The 23,057-nt window shown below is 43.9% G+C and overlaps 1 protein-coding gene across 1 annotated transcript in view; it reads right to left on the reverse strand.

Annotated features, from left to right (window-relative positions):
- Positions 1–10,646: 10,646 nt before the first annotated feature.
- The window catches only part of LOC144491599 (ninjurin-1-like), a 53,552-nt gene continuing 41,141 nt past the window's right edge, over positions 10,647–23,057 (reverse strand). Inside the window, exons 3-4 of the mRNA XM_078209637.1 lie at positions 20,133–20,309; positions 10,647–15,784 (exon numbers count right to left, since the gene is read on the reverse strand). Coding sequence (XP_078065763.1) covers positions 20,149–20,309 — 161 coding nt within the window. The 3' untranslated portion in view covers positions 10,647–15,784; positions 20,133–20,148. The remainder of the gene's footprint in view (positions 15,785–20,132; positions 20,310–23,057) is intronic.

Consider the following 23,057-nt stretch of genomic DNA (forward strand, 5'->3'; position numbering starts at 1 on the left):
AGGTCATTGATTCACATGTGTTAAATGTTGTAAGTGCAAACCAGTTCATGATGCAGTTTATTGTAGCACCAGTGCGTCCCCTCAGGAAAGACAATTCAAATTTCCCATTGTCATATTATCAATCAAGTGAATGACGCTATATATTGATTGGTGAATTGTGGTACACGTCACTGTTGACATTGGAACTTTAGTTAACACAGACTGAATGTTGAAACTAGGACATACATTAAAATATTTTGGTATTATTAAATATTGTGTTGACATGTCCTGGACATAAAAATAGATGCAACTTAAAGCTTCGATATCCCAAGCCACATTATATTGACTGCTTTTCATTTCCTGCCAATTACATGTTGGGCAAATTTTCCAAAAAAATGGCAAAGTGTCAGGTTCTGACTGAAAACCGGCGTGTTTCTCCCAGAAACACAGCAAGGTCGTCTCTCCAGATCTTCTGACAAGTTGTCAAAAAAAGGTTGGCACTGCCCAGCCATTTCCTTCACCGCCCGGGGGCTATACTGACCTCTGAGTCCTGACCTCTGGTCATCACGACTGGTTTCTGTTTTTGGAAACCAGAAGTGATTCCCATCGGTGAGGAGGGGAACCCCGGAAGCTACGGCGTTAAGCCATTTACGGATATTTAAATTTATTTAAATCCATGGTAATAGTGGGGTGTGAGCCTGATTCTGTTGCCAGAGGGGAGTCGGGGAAGATCTCAGACTGAGATTTTGCCGCCGCAAGCCCCTCGCGAGAGGTATTGGCCAAAATGGGATTTGCGTCCATGACCAAGGGGATCAGACAATTGCTGCCATTAAATTTTTGTAACTGACATCCGATGACTTTTTTGAATAGGCATGAACTTAATCTGGCTGATGAATGGTTAATATGTGTACATAAGATGGGTAAGCGTATCTTTCTCTTTTATTAGTTGGAACATCTATATCGAAAAATACAATAAAAGAACAAAATATTGGAATTGTCAGATGTTTAACACAACAAAGGAAAATGTGAGAAATACAAATCAAGTTAGTTACCATATGTAAGGAGAAGAAAGTTAAACATTTTTTGAACAGAAGCCTTCGATATTGAGGAATAAAAGATAACATCAGGAAAATAAAAGGAAGAAATTCACTCAAAATTAATGGGCTGAATAACTTCTATTCTGCTTGGAAAATGAAAGATTGTTCCACAGGATTATCTCATAGTGCAGAATATTAAAGAGATCTAAGTATATGCAAATCAAACCCAAAGGAAAGAAAATAAGGAAGTTAAAAGAAGAAGAAAAATGAACTAAAACCCACAATTGATGCAATAATTCGACAAAAAGGACAAATTTTAAAGGTATAGACTCTCCACTCCCCCCCCCACCACCCTTACCACTTCCCTACCCCCACCCCAGAAACATGTTCCACCAAAGGTTTAACCTCGAACATCAATTCATCTCCCCATGCTCCAACATCCCTTACAGTCTAAGTGGGAGAGGTAGCGAGGGTTGAAGCCCGACAGGCACCAGGAGAAAGATGAGATACTGATGGCCATTGTCAACACGGCCCTAAATCAACGTGAAGTTGGTGATGTGTCCACAATGCTTGTCCCAAAGCATTTTTATATTGCCAGGAAACTGGAACCATTTCCAGATTCAAGCCTCGTTTTGAATTCTGCTGCTGTTTGCTCACCGGCACCGAGGCAGCAGGGAGCTGGTGCCAGTTGAGAACCCTATACCGGCAATGTGCCCGTACAACTCTGTGGGGCTCGGGGTGGACCACTAATTAGACTGCATAACATCTAATGGAATTGAGTCTATCGTAAATAGAACAAAGGGGCTGGAATTCTCTGGTCCTGTACGCCCCGCCACTGCTGCTAGCAGGAACGGAGCATTTGGCGCTCAGCCAAGTCTTCATTCACTACAGCGGGACTGGAGAATCCCAGCCACGGGCGAGATCGGAGGATTCCGGTCTTTCCTCGTTGCTCATGACCCTGGGTTCTTCTGTAGCTCAGCACCTTAATTCCCGCTTCCATCTCTACGTTGATCTATCAACACTTATTTCAGACACATTTTTTAGGAGCTATAATGCAAGTTTTTCTCTCGAGGTACAGCCTTTTTTGGGACATTGATTTTAGTAACATGAGCATACTCGTGGCAATTATTTGTGACATTGCAAGATATTCCAGTGATGTGTGGGGAGGGGGGGTGGGGGGCGGGGGGAAGGTGGAGGGGGACGGTGTTTGAGCGGGTAGTTCATGCTCTATCAGTCTGATTGCAGTCCATTCGTCAAAACACAGTTCTAATGAAATGGGAAAGAATGACACCTCTGATGTCCACATCTTTAGCATTGCTGTCTTTTACCTCCTTGCAGAAGTGATAAACTATGTTTCCGTATTTTAATTTCATTTCTGTTTTTAGTTTTGCTTCAGCTATTTCATTTTTTTTTTTGCTTCTCTCCTCCCAATTTTTGTTTTATTAATGTCATTGCCAAACACTTTTTAAAATTAAACTATCTTTTTTAAGCAGCTTGCAAGTCATGAATCCAAGTATCCTGTTTTCCTTCGCTTTCAGATTCCATTAATATACATGTTTATCTTTAGTTTTCTTGGTGCTTAATTGAGATTCTGCCCAAAATGCCTTTCATTTTCCTCGACAAATACTTCCAAACATACTGTGCATTTCTAGCATCTTCTGTTCTTGTTCTGTTCCAGTTGACAGTTAAGCATCTTATGCGTGTCTTTGGTACCCTTGTGCATAGAGTTCCACTGATAGCCACTGAAAACAATCATAGGGATTATGAGGGATTAATCCACACCTACTACTTCTTGCAAACTTTCTGCTTCCTGCTAGTGTAAATTATAGTAGCAGGCAGCCCCGTGCCCAATGCACTGTAGGGTGGCTGCACACCTCACCATGGGCCCAGGTTGGGCAGCAATGGCACTACTTTGAAGCTAGCTTGCACTATTTAAAGCCAATCTTCACCTCAGAAAGGAAAGGCACATTCTGGCTGTAGCAGGTTCTGGAGGCGAATGTGGAAGAGAGTCCAACCTGCAAGAAGAGTGAATATGAAGCAGCAGGGTAGGCAGCATGCTCCTCTGACACATTACTTGGAGTTTTTATGTGCAGCGGTGAGCTAGCAAAGAGACGTTGCCTATTGAAAGGGAGCCAGAACACCCCTGACAAGCTTTTGAAAGGCAGTGGGAGCACGTCGCTATTATTGCCAGTGCAAGCGGTTTAGCACCCAGGACTTGGATAGCGTGCAGGAAGAAGATTAGTAACCTCACACAGATGCTCAAGGACAGGTAAGAGGTCACTTGTGAAAGTGGTTTGTAGGTCTTCTAACAGTAGTTACACTGTAGGGTGGAGCATCCAGAAAGAAATAAATGAGATGTGCAAGAAAGGTACCATGATAATCATGGGTGACTTTGATCTATCTCTAGATTGGGACTATCAGATTGGCAAAGATGACCTGGAAAATAAGTTTGTAGAGTGTTTTTGGGATAATTTAGGCACAGTAAGTAGTCTCACAACACCAAGTTAAAGTCCAACAGGTTTATTTGGTAGCACGAGCTTTCGAAGCACCGCTCCTTCATCAGGTGAGTGCAGCATTTGTTTCACAAACAGGGCATATATAGACACAAACTCAATTACAAGATAATGGTTGGAATGCAAGTCTTAACAGGTAATCAAATCTTTACAGGTACCGACAATGTGAGTGGGAGAGAGGGTTAAGCACAGGTTAAAGAGGTGTGAATTGTCTCCAACCAGGACAGTTAGTGAGATTTTGCAAGGCCAGGCAAGTCGTTATGGGGGTTACAGATAGTGTGACATGAACCCAGATCCCGGTTGAGGCCGTCCTCATGTGTGCGAAATTTGGCTATCAGTCTCTGCTCAGCAATTCTGCATTGTCGTGTGTCGTGAAGGCCGCCTTGGAGAACGCTTACCCAGAGATCAGAGGCTGGGTGCCCTTGACTGCTGAAGAGGTCCCCGACAGGAAGGGGACACTCCTGCCTGGTGATTGTCGAACGGCGTCCATTCATCCATTATCATAGAGTCTGCATGGTCTCGCCAGTGTACCATGCCCCGGGACATCCTTTCCTGCAGCGTATCAGGTAGGCAATGTTGGCCGAGTCACAAGAGTATGTACCGTGTACCTGGTGGATGGTGTTCTCACATGAGATGATGGCATCCGTGTCGCTGATCCGGCACGTCTTGCAGAGGTTGTGTGGCAGGGTTATGTGGTGTCGTGGTCACTGTTCCCCTGAAGGCTGGCTAGTTTGCTGCGTACAATGGTCCATTTGAGGTTGTGCGGTTGTTTGAAGGCAAGTAGTGAGGGTGTGGTGATAGCCTTGGCGAGATGTTCGTCTTCATCAATGACATGTTGAAGGCTCCGGAGAAGATGTAGCTTCTCCGCTCCGGGGAAATACTGGACGACGAAGAGTACTCTGTCCGCTGTGTTCGGTATTTGTCTTCTGGGGAGGTTGGTGCGGTTTTTCACTGTGGCGCGCCGGAACTGTCGATCGATGAGTTGAGCGCCATATCCTGTTCTTACGAGGGCGTCTTTCAGCATCTATAGGTGTCTGTTGCGATCTTCCTCATCTGAGCAGATCCTGTGTATACGGAGGGCTTGTCCATAGGGGATGGCTTCTTTAACACGTTTAGAGTGGAAGCTGGAGAAGTGGTGCATCGTGAGGTTATCCGTAGGCTTGCGGTACAGTGAGGTGCTGAGGTGACCGTCCTTGATGGAGATGCGTGTGTCCAAGAATGCAACCGATTCTGGAGGTAATTCTGGAGGTATTCTGGAAGTAATTTTTTTGGAGGAATTCTGGAGGTAATTTAGAGCAGTTCTAGAACCAACCAGGGAGCAAGATATCCTAGAGCTGGTAAGAGGCAAAGGGACAGGATTAATCGATAATCCCATGGTAAAGGAGCCTCAAGCTGATAGCAATCACAACATGATAGAATTCATGTTCTGTTTGAAATGGAGAAGAATGGGTCCATGGCTAGCGTTTTACACCTAAATAAAGGTAATTATGAGAGTATAAAGGCAGATCTGGCCATAGTGAATTGGAAAACTAGGTTAAAAGATAGCACAGGAGAGTTGCAGTGGCAGATTTTTAAAGGGATATTTAAAAACACTCAGAAAAGATTTATTCCAGTGAGAAAGGAAGGCTCTCTGAGAAGAATGCATCATCCATGGCATTATGAGGAAATTAAGGATCGTATTGAATTGAAAGGAACGCTGTACAAATCGGCAAAGATTAAAGTATGTCAGATGCAAAAATGGATCAATGTGTTTTGAGTGATAAACTGGTCGAAGTGCCTGTATGGAATATTTCACAGACAACACTCTTGGAGTGAAGGAGATCAAATGATGTGGAGGAAGACGGGATCAGGCTAAAGAATTGGATGATCAGCCATGATCATAATGAATGGCTAAGCAGGTTTAAAGGACCTATTTCCTATGTTTCTATGAGTTCAGATGAATGACAGGTGAGTTTATTGAAACACACAAGATCCTGAGGGGATTTGATGGGTGCTTGCCTGGAGGGTGTTTTCTCTTGTCAGAGAGTCTAAAATTAGGGGACATAGTTCTATAGTAAGAGTAAGATCCCTTTTAAGACAAAGATGAGGAGAAACCTTTTTTTTCCCAAAGGGTTTTGGTGCGTGGAACTTTCTTCTGCAGAAAGTAGTGAAGGCTGGGTCATTGAATTTATCTAATGTAGAGTTAGACAAATTTTTATTCGGCAAGGGAGCCAAGGATAGACCAAGCCAAGACAGACAGGAAAGTGGAGCTGAGACCACAAACAGATCAGCCATGATCTTATTGAATGATGAAGCAGATGTGAAGGATCAAATGGCCTACTCCTGTTCCTATATTCTTATGAATTTATTCTCATGCTATATCCTTACAAATGAACATGAGCCTCACATCCTGTTCAATTCACTCCCTCTCTCAGCCAAAAATCTTGAGCAACCATGATTCAGTCCTTAGGTGGGATTTCCTGTGCCCCCGCCTCATGTTTTATTAGAAGTTTCCCATTTTACAATTGCTACAAAATTGCAACAAATCCCCAAAATCTAGTACAGTTCAGAGTGGCCATTATTCCATATAAACATACAGAAAAGACCAGTGAATATTCATACAAGTGATTCCAATTATCAATCATTGCAATCGTTGAAGTTGGCGCCTCCTCTCTTACAGAGAGAAAGGATACAATGAAGAGTGGGGGAATCTCAGGATAATATGATGAAATGATACAATCATAAGCCCATGACTCCCTGGTATGTATGCCCTTCTCCACAGGATAACAGAGACAGAACTATACAATATAGAGGATTCCTTGTGAGATAATGTACAACCAACTGGGGCTTAACTCAACATCCCAGAACTCTAAGCAATGAAAGGATAACCCAGAAAAAGGGAACATCAGAATACCGCTACCAGGATGTGGCATGTCAGTCTACGCTCTCACGCACAGGAACCAGTAAGCCAAGGATCCGTGCACCTCGCCTTAGATCATTTTCCACCAAGGAAACCCCACTAACAAGGAGAAGAATTGTCAAGATACCCATCAACAGAGTATCTCGGGGGGAGAGACGACCCTTCTCCCAACAAGACAAAGGAAATCCTGCAGGATTAACTAGAATGAATGAGAGCCTATATCAACTTCCGCCCCCCACCCACCCCCCCGCCCCCCAACCTCCTTGATGAATAAAGGAAGCCCCAGAGAGAGAGAGGAGTATCAAGGTTATCTAATAGACACCAGACGTCGTTATTCTGCATAAACTTTCGTGGGAAGGATACCAGGAACAGAACAGCACATCCTCATAAGGGGGAGAATGTTGCCTCCTCTCTCTAGTTCTGCTTTTTAAATGAAAAAGCAAAAATAGTTTTATTTGTTAGCTCTGCTGTTTGGCATTTTTTAACAATCATTTTTAATGATTAACTTTTTAAATGATGGATTTATTGCTTTGACATCATTTTGGCCCAGAAAGATCTGTATGTTTTCCTCATACCTTACCTTTTTTTAATAATTGTTTTTAGTCTTGTACCAAACCAGATCTCAGGCCACTGCTGTTGGGTTTCTTGCTGAAGGGAAATAAGAGGCTCACAAGAGTCTGATTGTTTTTCGGATGGGTGGCAAAGGAGGTTATTTTTGTTCCATTAGAAATGGGAAGTGTTGGAAATGTTATCTGTGCTGAGAGGTGTGGTTAGTTTCAATAATAAGAAAATATTTATCAGCCAATGCAAAAAAATAGTATTTCTGATAACACTGCCTTGTGCTAATTTACGAGAAAATTTTGCCATTTTAATCTTGGAAGTGAAAGTAGGCATTAAGCACCAATGGATATGTCACTGTTCGTTCGAGATATTCTCATTTGTACACAGGATTTGTTTATAGTGCTTGAGGTTCAAGTCTTTTGACTGTTGTTGCCCGAATATCACAAAGGATCTGGTTCTAAGAAGCAGAGCTGGTTGCATAATATGAACAGTCAAGATTTAGAAAGCAGCCAGCATAATCAAGGACCCCATGCACTCCGGACATATTGGGTGGAATTTTATGAGATTTTTTTTCTAAGTGTCCAGCTAGTCTGAAAATGGGAGAGTTCCAGATCCGTTTTTTGGGTGAATTTTCACACCCAATCTTATGCACTCTCTCTGAAAATATGAGCCAGTCAGTTTCTAGCCAGAGAGGCTATGGGCGGGGCTTAACTCACCAGATAGCTTGTAGAGGGGGTTATTGCGCATGTGCAGACTTCTGATGCTGCACATGCACATTAACAGCAGCAGGGGTCTGACAGACAAGGTGAGAGCTGTCAGGCCCCTGCTAGTGCAGGCAGCCTCAAAGAGCAACACCCATCCCCGCAATCCCAGGGGCCCGTGGTCCGAGATGCAGGCCCCACCGGCCCCCCCAGACCGATCGCGGACCCCTCCCTCCCCCACCAATCGTGGAACCCTCCCTCCCCCACTGATCGTGGACCCCCACCCTCCCCACCAAACGTATGCAGAGTGGCAGTGGACCCCCCTTCCCCCACAGGCCCTGCCCCCCCATTGGCCCTGCTCCTTTAGGCCTCGCCCACTGGCACTGCCCCCACAGGCCCCACCATCTGGCACTGCTCCCACAGGCCCCACCCCATTTAGCTCTACCCCCCTGGCATTGCTCAGTGTGTAGTGCCCAGGTGCCCAGTGGGCATTTCCCAGGTGCCCGGGTTGCACTGCCCCTCTGGCACTGCCCATGGGGCACCCCTGCCTTGCACTCGGCCTTCCCAGGGGGGCCTCAATGGCCTCCAGTTCTACTGGCGAGGCCAGCACCTCGCCAGTGGAGGTTCCCTGTTCATGGGGAGCAGGCGTTTTCCTCGCAGGAGAGAACCTCTCCTGGTGAGGCCATAAAGGCAAGGAGCCCGGGTGACTGAGCGCCGGGCTCACTAAACACATGCAAAACACGATTTTAATAAATTTAAATAAATTTATCAGCTTCTCGCCCATTTCTGGCGAGAGGCTAACTGCGCTGGAATTCCAGGTATCGTAAAATCGCACCGGTCACAAAAACCGGCTCCAATCGCCCCAGCCGCTTTACTCCCAACTTTACGACATTTTCCCACTGCAAAACGGGCCTAAAGCACCGTAAAATTCTGCCCACTCTCTTCCACCTCCGAGTGGGAAAAAGATGCAAAAGTCTGAAAACATGTACCAACCAACTTAAGAACAGCTTCTTCCCTGCTATCATCAGACTTCTAAATGGTTCTATCATATATTAAGCTGATCTTTCTTTTCACCCTACCTGTAACTACAGCACTATATTCTGTACTCTATCCTTTCCTTCTCCCCTATTTACTCTATGAGCGATTTGTTTTGCTTGTATATTGTGCAAGAAACAATACTTTTCACTGTATCCCAGTACATGTGACAATAATAAATCAAAACATTCAAAAAAACAATTGTCTGATTAAGCTATGATTTTAAAGTGCATGATACTGAAACCTGGGCTTTCAATGGGCTTTATAAATGGAGGCATAGAGTACAAAGGAAGTGTTTGAGTCGAGAAGTTTAGATAAAACAGTTTGTCCCTACTATAACTATGGTTCCGAATTCAAGGCACCCGAAGGTTTTGAGAGGGAGGGTTGAAGGGGACAGGGGGAAGGTGGAAATTGGGCCCCAGGAAGAGGAGCAGGACCAGGGTTCGTGTTTGCCCTCCCCGGCGCTGGCCTGGGTGAAGGTAACGAGATGATCGTACAAGAGTTAAGCAAAGTTTGATTTGATTTGATTTATTATTGTCACGTGTATTAGCATAGTGAAAAATATTGTTTCTTGCGCGCTATACAGACAAAGCATACTGTTCATAGAGAAGGAAACGAGAGGGTGCAGAATGTAGTATTACAGTCACAGCTAGGGTGTAGAGAAAGATCAACTTAATGCAAGGCAAGTCCATTCAAAAGTCTGACATCAGCAGGGAAGAAGTTGTTACTGAGTCGGTTGGTACGTGACCTCAGACTTTTGTATCTTTTTCCTGACGGAAGAAGGTGGAAGAGAGAATGACTGGGGTCATAGAGTCATAGAGGTTTATAGCATGGAAACAGGCCCTTTGGCCCAACTTGTCCATGCTGCCCTTTTTTTTAAATCCCTAAGCTAATCCCAATTGCCCGCATTTGGCCCATATCCCTCTATACCCATCATACCCAGGTAACTATCTAAACGCTTTTTAAAAGACAAAATTGTACCTGCCTCTACTACTGCCTCTGGCAGCTTGTTTCAGACCACTCTCCACCCTCTGTGTGAAAACAATTGCCCCTCTGGGCCCTTTTGTATCTCTCCCCTGCGTATTGATCTCATGGGACTGGAGATGAGGACCTTTGGTTTCTTTTCCCTGGTAACAGGACAATCGAATGGGTTAAAATAATTAAACAAATGATTGGCATGAGGTATCCACCAGCTCCTAAAATTAAAGTGTATAAACAGGCAGCTGAGGAGGGAAGATCACAGTGAACAGGGGGGAGGATCCCGGAGGTGGATCCAGGCTAGATTTCAGCATTAACAGTCTGTCTGAGAGGCAGCTGGAAAAAAAGGAGCCAAAAAGATCAAACAACTCCATCTCATCCATCTGATCCATGACTGGTAAAACTGTCCTCACCTGTTACATGTTGTATATCGACTACGTCTATTTTGATCATTTATTGCATATGAATTGTCGCTTCTCAACAAACTGCTTTTGACTCCTCCACTGTTCTGATCATCCTTGATCAAACTTTGCTTGATGCCTGAACTATCAAAGTGGAAGGCATCTGAGCAGGGATGAATAAGTGGCTTGTGCTACCAAATAAACTTGTTGGACTTTAACCTGGTGTTGTGAGACTTCTTACTGTGTTTACCCCAGTCCAACGCCGGCATCTCCACATCAGGGATGAATAATCCAGAGTAAAACATCAGAGATATTTTGCAGTTCTGTGATTTGGCTTTGGGAGAAGCAGATAAAACAATTCCAGAATCTTTCCATGGGAAATAAAAATGTGTGGAGTAGATGAAGAGGGAATCTGTGTCCCTGATGTTTTTGTGGGGCTCAACATAATGCCGGAGAAATATGTTAAAAATTGCTGTTAGTTAAAGTCCACATTGAAAACAAAATGGAGAGCCAGAGGCTGCAGATACAAAAAATGGACACAGTTTTATTAAAGTGAGTATTTTATTTGTAAAGTGTGATATTTTAAAACAAATACATTTAAACAATCATGTGAAATAGAACTCAAAATGTCTAAAATGTTTACAGCTGCTGTATGTACTGGCACTGGATTGAGAATACAAGCTTCATTCAAAAACCATTTTTGATCTTTGAACTCCAGCGTCGTTGGTTGAGCAATTCTTAAAACCTGATGCTTCAATACGGCAGCATCAAAGAGGTAACATCTGTTGAATTTGAATGGATCTGACTCAACCTGGAGTGTCGGTCAAAGCTGGGTGCTGCTCCATATTGGTAGAAGGGGCAAAATGGGTGATTGTAACTCGGCTGCCAATTTTGCCCAATTTTTGTTCTCAATTGATTTCAAATAAAAAGCAACTGAGGTGCAATATAAACCAGGCAGCCCTGATTCACTATTGCTTGCTAAGAAGTTCAGTGTGAAGCAAGCTTCCAATTTGCTATCACCTCTATAATAAATTTATACTTCTATTTTCTGTGAATTTTTAAAAAATAGGAGAGTAGTCTCTCATTCAAGCGCCTCCACAATACTAATTGATTAGAATCGTGAAATGTTTGGCCCCTGATCTGGTCACCATGATCCTCTCCTGATAATGTCCAATTTGAGTTACATGATCACAACACTCATCGAGCAGTGAAATTCAGTAGTCCCCCAGTGCTTTCCCTCTTTCTGGGTGAGGGTAGGAACCGGGTGGGAAATCTGCACCCATTCCCAACCCCATTTTAACTCTGACCTTTTAAAGAGGTGGGTAAATGAGTCATAACATTGCCATAAAACACCCTCTTCAAGGTGTGCTGTTTTTTCTTTTAGGTAAGCTGTTCTATGATCTAAGGTCTCAAAGTGATATTCCAAGAGGGATGTAGTCACCATTTTTTCCTTAATACATACATATGTTTTGGGAATTTCTCCCATTCACTATATTAAATATCAATTTACTTTTATTTTCTTTATAAAGGTCTGCATAATGGAAAATGTTGAACTAATAAGCTAATATATACTGAAAACAAACCTAGGTCAAATACACTGACAGCTGTCCCCAAAATATCTAAACATTCAATTCATAAACAGATGACGATGAATATTAAGATTTTCCTAGCTAAGAACACACTGTGCTTCGGCAGAATATAAATTGTACATAATCGTAGAAAAGGCAAAGTCAAAATGCAGTTAATCATTTGATTTACAATCTGATTTGACTGTTTTTGTTTCAAATATTGTTCATTAAACAGTAAAATTCAAATATACGGCAGTAGTTTATTCCCCCTCCCTTTGTCCATTTTATCCATTGAAAACGGTCTCTGCTGTAATGTGATATAGGCAAGGCATAATGAAAATGAAGGAAGTAATAGTAGCTTACTATTTAAGTCATGCTTCACAGTGCTGTGGTCATGGCTTGAGGTACAAGTTGTAGCTGACAATTCATTCTAACTACATTATTTTGTCTGTTCTTTTTCAGGTCATGATGTGGAGATGCCGGCGTTCGACTGGGGGTAAACACTGTAAGAAGTCTCACAACACCAGGTTTAAGTCCAACAGGTTTATTTGGTAGCAAAATCCACTAGCTTTCGGAGCGCTGCCCCTTCGTCAGGTGAGAAGAGGCAGCGCTCCGAAAGCTAGTGGATTTTGCTTCCAAATAAGCCTGTTGGACTTTAACCTGGCGTTGTGAGACTTCTTACAGCTTTTTCAGGTGGCCAGCCTCCGAGACAGAGAACATCTTTTCACTGATGACCATATAACTGGTTTAGTTCCTGTTCCTGGTTGTAACTGATAAAGAGATTTTCTTTATACCTTTTACTTGAAATAAGCTGACTCAGACCATCTGCACATGCTGAAAGCAATTGTGGTTACCTACTTATTGAGGAAGAGATAATGCAGGTTGCATATGTGTTTGCAGTCTTTTAAAACCCAGGTGGTTTCATTAATTGGGTGTATTTAATCTTGGGTTGAAAACACATTGAGGGCAGTGATTGGTTGCGGGCTTCAGGACCCTGAAATTAATAAGGATCTCAGGCTCATTCTTGATGGCAGTGAGGCTGTGACGGAATCTTCAAGGAGCAACTCCGAGTTGGCGGCCTCCCAGCTCGCCAATGATGAAAAGACTCCTGATGTTGCAAGTCCAATCAGTATACAGACAGCTCTAGAGGCTCCACCTGGAGGGTTGGCTGCTGCTAGCGCAAGTCAGGGTACCTCCACGTGGAGGAACCAACGCTGTCCTACACATCAATGTCAACTGGCCAACAAACAGAAAGGTAATGGAATCGGAGTGGAGTGAAAACCCCTTCAGCTGCAGTGCTTGGCTTGCAGTTCTGATGGTCTTCCTGCCAGCTGCAGGGAAGCTGCCTCTGTGGAACTAGTGACCACCGCATGTTGTTTTCCCAAAGTTCCCTGTCCCCAAGACCAACACCACTGGGCAGATGTTAACCATCCATTGACCAATCCGCCAACTGTACTAATATATTACTCTCAAATACTTCCCTTTTGTGTGGCACCTTATCAAATTCATTTTGGAGATCCAAGTATATTACGTCTACTGGTTCCTCTTATCTATCCTTATATGCTTGCCATGGCCGCAGCAGGAAAGGGAGAGAAATGTAAAAGCAGACAAATGACTAATGTCCTAATTAAATTTTCATCCAATGAAATCTCATTGACCTGAACAGTTATTTCTGTTTCTCTCTCCACAGATGCTGCCTGACCTGCTGTGTGTTTCCAACAAATTTTCTGCTTTTATTTCAGATCTCTCCAGTATCGCAGAATTTTGGGTTTGAAAGACTGTTCCTACTTAATGTAAAGTTGTATGTTAATTAAATAAAAAGTATATTGAAGTTTGTGCATTTTTCAAATGCAATTTTAAAAATTATTTCAAGTGTTGGTAAAATGTATTACAACTGACTCAATTATAACAGAAACTGCTGGAAATTCCCAGCAGGAAGTGCGGAGACAGAATCAAATTGAACATTCCAGGTCAATGATCTTTCATCAATGGGGACGATCTGGAGCCCAAGCTCTCCGCGCATGGGAATGGCGGGGGGGGCTCAAGGTCAGGCAAAACCCAGAAATGGTGAATCTCATCAGCAAGGTTGTGATTTCCAATTTCCACCGCCCTTTGCTGCCACGCAATCAAGTTGACATCCATTAATACATTTAAATATAATTACATTGTGGTCAGTACAGACTCGATGGGCTGAACGGTCTCTTTCTGCACTGTACAGATTCTATTAAAGAGGTTCCCTGCCATATATCGACCCTTTGCCATATTTTTTTAACCTTGTCGACAGGTGAACCTGTCATGGGGATGCCCCCCGGGGGTGTAAAGATCAGTATAGCCCCAGGGGAAAGGGACATGGCCAGGCCGCGCATAGCTTGGCACTGGCAGAAGTTGTCACTGCCACTCTGCCAAGATAGAGCCCACAACGCCGACTCCACAGAGATCGGGGCATCATCTTTAAAGGGCTTCCTGATCTGCGTCTGGATGAACTCCCCGCATCACCCCCATTAACACAGTCCTCGGGGTAGCCCCTCCCTTCACAAATACCAGGGTAACCTCCAGCTTCCTCCCCCCACACAATGGGGTTCCCCGGAGGGCCTGACTGGCACTGCCAAGTTGGTACTGCCAGGGCAAGCATATCCCTCTCTCTCTGGCGGGGGGCTATCCTTACCTTAGCATCCCCGGCAGGTTTCTCTCGACTGTTTCATGTTTTTAGTCACCTGTTGTAAACCTTGTCGGCGAGATATGAACATTCAGTGAGGGGGCGAACATATTGCGGGGAAGTCCTTCAATTATATTTAAACTTGTTATAATTTATCGAAACTAGGTTCCTCACTGGCCAGGGCATAAAAAATCAGAAAGCAAGATCTCGCTGGTGGGATTTTGGACCCGTGTTGCCGTTTACACTGACAGCTAACGCGGATTCAAAATCACCCCCACTGTGTCAACTTGCTATTCAACAGTAAGCTATAAGTCAAGCCTGATCCTATGTTCACCCAATATCCACGCACACACACTTTCAGCAGAGAACACTGGACAGTGACGAGCAGCAGACAGACCCAAAGCAAGCATACAAAGTTTCTCATCATAGAGAAGACGGAAGATATAGATGGAGGAAGGTAAATTTGAACCTGAACAAAAAACATAAATAGGTGAGAATCCGAAATGGGGAAAGAGAGCAAAAGTGAAACATGAAAGGTACTGTGCAGAGGGAGGGACAAACTGAGCACGAAATCCAAACAGAACTCTTGAAACATGATGAGAAGAGCAGAATAAGAGATCCGGGAATCCAGAGATTTATGGCTGCGAGTCAGAGATATGTAAAGGGTGTATGGTTACACTGAATGAGCATAATCAAAGCGTCTGGCTATATTAACGAACCATTTTAGCATTCAAAATCAAAAATAAAAATCAAATGTAGCAACATTGCTCTGAAAAAAAAATACACCATTTGTCCCATTTCAAAAAAGGGCTTACATTTCTAAAATGCAACATTTCAAATGTTTCACGTTACAGAAAAGTTTTAGAAGAAAAGGTTGTACGATTGCACTTTAAGCCGGCACACCCCAGGTGTGCTCTGTGATTCATACAGAAATAATTATTCTTTACTTATAATATTGCGGCAACTATCTGGTGCTAGGTTTAGCTGCTACTGTTAAAATGGACCATATTTTGGTATATTTGATCATTTCTGGTCTGTTTCATATCTAATTTTGTATTTTTTGAGCTCTAATTTCAATACAGTTTATCTGTTTCTATTTATAATTTATTACATTTGCTGTAAAAACAGTGACATTTTTGTTGCTGAATTTAAGTGTGTCACTTATTCCAGATATGCACAGTATTGTTCATCAGTTGCATTGATGGAAGTAGTGGAAGACTGTATTTTACAAAACTGTATCACCTTAAATACACTGCAAACGCTGATACAGGACAGTATAATCAGTAGAAAATATTTAAATAATAAGACAGCTTTGTTCCAAGCAGAGAGTCACATGTTTAGAGAGCCATTTACAAGGAGGCCTGCCTTCTAACTGCTCTCTTGTTAATACTGTAACCATGGTGATACTTGTGATTGCGAGTTTCCTTTGTGGTACCGGATGGTGGTCCATTATAAGCTGGAATAAAGCAAATGGGAGTCCCCAATTAGAATGGTTAATTCCAACAATGTTCAAAATAGACATTGCGTTGCAGAATTCTTCTCTTTTACATTATGAACAGACCACCAATGTTAATCACAAGGAATTCCTTTCACAAACAGAAGTAGCAGATCAGGAATCCCTAAGGTGCCATTTTTAAAATCTGCCTTAAACGGGTTTGGAAAGTGTTTTAGCAGCTGTGGTCTGTCTGGTCAAGCCCAGTATGGCAAGAACACCATCTTGAGTAAGCAAGAACAAGAAAGCAGAAACTGATATTATTCACTGGAGAAGGAGATTGCATTAATGGGGAGTGACCAGAGCTAAGGGTTCGAGGTCCTGCCTTTGGTGACTTTTTACTATGGACCTTGCATGATACAAAGGTGACTGTCTGTGTGGAGTTTCCACGTTCTCACTGTGTGTGCGTGGGTTTCCTTTGGGTGCTCTAGTTTCCTACCACACTCCAAGGATGTGCAGGTTAGGTGGATTGGCCACACTCGATTGCCCCTTAGCGTCCCATGATGTGTAAGTTCGAGGGGTTAGTGGGATAAATGCGTGGGGTTACGGGGATTGGGTGGGGGGGGGGGGGAAGATGCTTGGAGAGTTGGTGCAGAGCCAGTGCAGACTTGATAGGCCAAATGGCCTCCTTCTGCACTATCGGGATTCTATTCTATTCTAAGGCTGATTCCCGTAATGCAAGCACACAAAGCCCACAAAATGCTGTTAATTTCTACTTAACAGCATTGTGAGAGCGTCTTTACTACATGGGCCGCAGTAATTCAAGCAGCATCTCAGAGCATAGTGCTTTTGAGCAATATATGCTGGCCATGCCAGCCATTGCCTTAACCTAAGACTCCAGCTTGTGGGTGCCTGGCACTGATAGGGCGCCATAATCTTTGTACTTTTTTTTTCCTCTTTATGCCTTCAAAATCCTCCATTTAAATTTAACTTTGACCTAAGCCTTTAATTCTAGCCCCCCCTCGCACTCCTCACCCCCCACCCCATCCCTGCCTCTGCCGCACCCAAATTCCTTTCCTTCCCGTTTGGTGTCCACCTCTTTTCTTGAAGTGAAATCATGAAGTACTTCACTTAAAAAGCTGGAACTCAATCAATGTGCTGCTAATTCATATTGTGCCCGAATATGATTAAATCTCAGTATCAAAAACGGTGAATTTGTAACCAACTCGCAAATCTTAATCGATGAGATTTCTATTGGGAACATTTGCTTATTATTTTAGTAGATTTAGCAATTTTGAAGAATGAATTTGGAATTAATGGCACACAGATGTTTATTTGATTGTTTTAATATATTATTGGCAAAACTATTCTTTTTAAATAATCGGCCAGGTGCCAATATAGTTAAAGACTTTGCCTTTTCAAACACTCCAACAACATGGATTACTTTCGTGCCATGTACATTATTCTTTGTTGTTGTGGGCTGCTTTTTGAATCTTTACTCTAAGATCAGAATGGTTTGGGGTGTTTTTATTCGACTTGGCTGGGGATTAACATGCTTTTTTTTAAATGCAGAGAGATATAAAGCCAGGCCTTTACCCTGCCTCTCCGGGCATCTTTTTGCAAAACGTCAGCATCAGGATAACACAGTATTACAGTGACCTCTTCACACTGAGAGACTCTTCATGGAATTGATGCTGAAAATAGATGGTCACGAGATTTGCTGGAAAGTCACTGATTTCATATAAAGGAAGGATCTGGTTGATCCTTAATATAGAAATATTGTCGACAATCTCACGCATCTTTCGACATGTGACTTCATGGTAACTTCTGCTTCCACAGTTTTGAAACAGATTTGCCCAGTTCAGCAAATATTCTCTGTCTCATCCCATTGAAGTCGATCTTAACTAAATCTAAAATCTTTGCAGCTCTTCCACCTTTCTCCTGCTCAAACACTACGTTGAACTCGATCAAATGGTGATCCCAATTAGATGAATGTTCACGCACCGATCGGCTGTTAACTAAATCTAATGTTACTACAATGTTAGTGATATTGCGAAATCTGACATGGCCTGCTCCCTTTGTGATTCCGTGACATTGTGGCCTAGGTTTTCACCAATTTGGGATGACTCAAGAGGTCTTTAGAAATGGTGGGTGGGCCCTGATTTCCGACCCCATTCCAGTTGTGCCTTTTAAGGCAGTGGGCTGGTTGGGTCACAAGCCCACACCTGGCATTCCCAACCTGGCCGACTCCATTGCGGAGATAAGCACATCCTTTCCCTCTGCGGTTTTGATGAAGTTGGGCCAGGGTTTTAAAGAGTTGTGTGGTTCATGGCCCCTCAGAGGAGTCCTGAGCTATAATAAACTACATAAGGAGACCTTTGAAAAGGTGAGTTCAAAAGGTCCACCTCGTGCCCCCATGCCAAGCTATGCCCTTTACCATCCCCATGGCCCCTCATTTCTCCATGCCAAGCTATTCCCCACATCTCTATGCCCCCTGTACCAAGCTATGCCTTGCACCCATCCTCATGGCTCCTCATGCCTTCTTTGCCAAGCTACAGCATGTCCATGCTAATTACACACCATGCACTGCATAGAACTAATGAACCTACAGTGACAATATGATATGTATAAAAAGATCGTCCATTCATTTCTTTTGACTATATTAAAAAAGCCCTTTCACTACACCCCAAAAGTGTCAATTATCCAGACCCTTGAAAGTATCAATAATAGAGATTGCAGGCACTTGAAACCTCTTAACCTTGCGTAAATAAACATTGTGAAATTGACAACAGAGAACCAGAGCTGTCAATCAAGCAATGTTTTCCCTGGGGCTCAAGTATTTCAGCAGGTTAATGAATATCTGGGCTCTCTGTCAAGTCTCATTATGTATTGTTTCAAATGTCTGCAGTGCCTGGAGGAAGGGTAAAATGGCATGGATGGGACATGGGGAGTGTGTGGGGAGTAAGGGCTGATGGGTCCTTCTAAGCCCTACAGCACTGAGGTGAGCCTGTTAAACTGTTCGACTCCACACCCGATAGACCCTGTGGCTGCTTCCAACCTCTTTCCCAGGCTGGCTGGCATGACAACAGCTTGCACCCATTCCCGGTAATAAAGATCCTGTCCCTGTGAGCACATCCTGAGGCAGGCAGGCAGCCTGAGCCAGGAACTGATTCACAGTACCCGTCTTGAGGATAAAAATTCAGGCCAGTGTGTCAGGAAATTATCCCCACACTCAAAACAATTCACTAACTTCTTAATGTGCTAAACTGCTTATCCCAATCTGTATAAAGATTAAATTCACTTTGCTTTTGCCACATGCTTATCTAATCTCTGCATTTATACAAGTTATCACTTCACAACTACTAGCAGGGAGCCTATACATAACTCTTGCTACAGTCTTAAAATCGTATTTCCATTTCTTAATTCTTCACTGCTTGCTTACGTATTATTATATCCTCTCTTATTAAGGAAATTATTTCAGTCTTAATCATTAAGGCTACTTCTCCCATCTTTACTATTTTCCTTATCGTCCCTGTGAAACTTAAAAACTGCCATATTTAGTTCCCAGTCTTGGTCACCTGGCAACCATGTCCCAGTGATGGCCAATATGCCATAGAATCCTTACAGTGCAGAAGGAGGCCATTCGGTCCATCGAGTCTGCACTGACCACAATCCCACCTAGGCCCTATCCCCATAACCCCATGCATTTACCCTAGCTAGTCCCCCTGACACTAAAGGGGCATTTTAGCATGGCCAATCCACCTAACCCGCATATCTTGCCATGCCCTCCAAGTTGAATCTATGCCTACAATTCATTCAGTTGCTTCTTTCTTCAGAATGTTTCTTTGGGCCACACACCCTGACCTGTCCTCCTGCCCTGATGTGATTTAGTCACATATTTTCTATTTCTCTTGCCTGGCTTGGTTTAATTACTTTAGTTTCCCTTTCATCTTCAGCATTTACCTAGAGCACAACTTCTCTTTTTCATTATTTTCAAACAATTATCCGTATTACTTTTTCTACCTGAGCAGCACCCCCCCCCCCCCCCACTTACTGGTCTAAAACCCGTGTGACCATGCCTTTCACTCGGACCCTGGTCCCAACCCTGTTCAGCCACCCCATCGGAACAGTTCCTTCCATGTCCCAATGCTATTGCCAGTGTCCCATGAAATGGAACCCCTCTCTCCCACACCACTCCTTCAGCCACGTGTCCAGCTCCCTTATCTGCTTATTCCTGTCCCAATTTTCACATGGTTCGGATAATAATCTAGAGACAATCTGGTAATTGCTTTAACTTGATACATGCGGGCCGATACGAGCATTTCAGTAAGCTTTGTATTCAACCTGAAAGTCAGGTGGCTGGTGGATCTACCTTATTTTACAAGTTGCTAATGGTGCAGTGGGGTTGCTTGGTAGGCATGAGGCCGTTGTACTCCAAATGCTGTGATGAAAATATTCACAATGACGATTATGAAGATTAGGCCCGTGGTGATGTTGTTGAGAATATCCAGCTTGCTTTGCTTCCTGGGGTCATTCAGATCATACTTGACTGAAAAGCAGAGTAAGAACTGTCATTGAGCAATTGCAATTGTAAAGCTCAACATTCATCATGAAATAATACCGGCACATCATAAACGTCAAACCTTACAAATATCATTGCCACACTTTATGGTCACCCATGCAATTTTCAAATTAAGACTCAAATTATGGCATTAACTTTGGGCACTAACAACCAAGCTGTAATGTTTATCATATCTCAAGACTGAATGGATTACAGTGTTGACAAAGACTGTTCACAGACACAAAGCTACTAGGTGTTTTCCATTGCACATTCACCTAAAGAGACAGCTTTGTAATATAAGCATTTCCTGTCATAGAATTATAGAAACCCTACAGTACAGAAAGAGGCCATTCGGCCCATCGAGTCTGCACCGACCACAATCTCACCCAGGCCCTACCCCCATATCCCTACATATTTTACCCACTAATCCCTCTAACCTACACATCTCAGGACACTAAGGGGCAATTTTAGCATGGCCAATCAACCTAACCCGCACATCTTTGGACTGTGGGAGGAAACCGGAGCACCCGGAGGAAACCCACCCAGACACGAGGAGAATGTGCAAACTCCACACAGACAGTAACCCAAGCCGGGAATCGAACCCAGGTCCCTGGAGCTGTGAAGCAGCAGTGCTAACCACTGTGCTACCGTGCCGCCCAGGAAGTCTTGCTGCGATTAACATATTCGGTGCCAAAATAAAACTACGGCCTTCAAAATGCATATCTGGCTTATTACCAATGCAGAAAGAGCTTCTAATCAGAGCTCCCTGCCCTGGTTTATATCACTACCTTTCAGATAAACCACAGGAAAAGGATGGGACAATGTAGGGGTCGATTTTCTGCTCCCGCTAGCTGCAGGCATGGATGGCTAAGGCCTGTTGAATCGGGCGCTCGGGCTAAAACGGGAATCGCGCTGGACACGATTCTCCTGGCCTGCCCGGCGGCCCTGATGAGGGGCAGGAACCTTATTTAAAATCAAGGCCTCCCAGTATGTTGCCACCCCAGGGAGTCAGGTGGGTGCCAAACTTTACAGGACCTGGCACCTTAGATTCCTGGGGGTGGGGCAGGGGGGAGGGTAAGAAGGTAAGTTCTGTGCCCATGTGCCCCACTGCCACTGCCAGGCTGCAGAGGTAGGGTCCCCCAAGGGACCTGGAGGTTGGTTGGGCTCAGGCTCAGGAGGAGGGGTTGAACTCAGGATCCCCCCGGTGATGGCGGTCTTGTGGTTGGACTGCCCCTTCTGGGAAAAGTGGAGAGCACTCTGAGCATAGTGATCTTGAGCAGCTTTCTGTTAAAAATCTTCATTCCTGTCTGTGTATTGTGAAACCTTTGAAGTGGCCTCGTCACTTTACTTTGCATGCCCCATGCACACTTGGAAGCCATCAAGCACTCCATTCTACAGACAGCATTGCCTCAGGTGTGAGCAAACCCCTTTGAAATCCTCTAACTCACTGAGCATGTCAGTTTCACCAGGGGGATTCCCTTTTGCAGCCTGGATGATCCTCAGATCCAGCCTGGCCACTTTAAACTGCTCTGATTGACAACTCCAGAGCAGATCAAACAGTTCATTGTTGATACAAACCAGTAAGTGTCAAGTTTTCCTCATTTCTAACTGAAATGTTTATAAACAGGCTTGTTCTGATTGACAGGTCCAGGCTATTAAACAACAGGCAGGAGCTTTCACTTCCTTGTTTCGAACTGCACTATTTATAAACAGGCTTCTCCTCACCTGCAATGTTTACAAACAAGCTTGTTCTTTGATCTGAAGGCCTTGGCTGACTTTTTTTTTCATGGTGAGTCTTTGTAAACCAATCATGCTGGAATAGCATTCCTGCACTGGAGGTCGCTTTGCTGCCCCCATTTTGGTGCATCTCTCTTGTTGGGGTGGGGGGTCAGGTCTCCAACTGCTCACTTTGTCTGCGGGGAAGGGGCGGGGGGCTGATATTTCGGAGTGGTGAGGTTGGGAGCGTTTGGATAGCACTGCACTCTGTGATTGGGCATCCTTTAAAAAAGGGGCCCCAATCTTTGTGAAGCCGGGATGGTTAGTGTGTTCTATGTTCTGCATATTTTTTAATACTAAAAGTGGCTGAATTCCACTTGACGGGTGCTGCCAGTGTCGGCGGGAAACACTGGTTTTCCCGCTGGCGGCAGCACTTAGTTTTTATTCGGGAGAAACCCAGCTGTAATGTTCACATGCACCCACGTAGTTTCCTTTACCATAATGTTGGCATTGTTTCTATCTGGACAGGGGACTACTCCACAGTGCGGATGCCATATCAGTAAGGCTCACCGGTGTTGTGTTCAGTCTGCTATGAGGCCACAGTAAATCTATCGCTAATCAAGTAAACAAAATGCCACAGTTCCAGAGATTAGAACTAGGAGTCAAACACAAGGTATTGCTTTATTCCTGATCTCAGCTGTGGTCTGGGGAATCACTGAGTGGGGGCTATTTTCAGGGGCAATGGCAATGCAGTGTAAGTTGCCCTGCTCAAACCTGGTATTTTGGATAAATAGGCTCAATGGTCAGGAATGGAAGTCTATAGTCACATCACTGTGTGTCTACATTGTGTGATGTCCCTCGGTATGAAAAAGAATCACATTACATTAATTATCAAATGACGGCATGATGATCAAACCTCAGAGGAGTTATGCTCATTCACGCATGAGTGTGGCACTTCTCAACCCCCCCCCCATCATCAACCCCTTCTCACCCTCCCCCCGCAACACCCCCTTGATCATT

This window comes from Mustelus asterias, chromosome 3, assembly GCF_964213995.1.
Source record: "Mustelus asterias chromosome 3, sMusAst1.hap1.1, whole genome shotgun sequence".
NCBI lineage: Eukaryota > Metazoa > Chordata > Chondrichthyes > Carcharhiniformes > Triakidae > Mustelus > Mustelus asterias.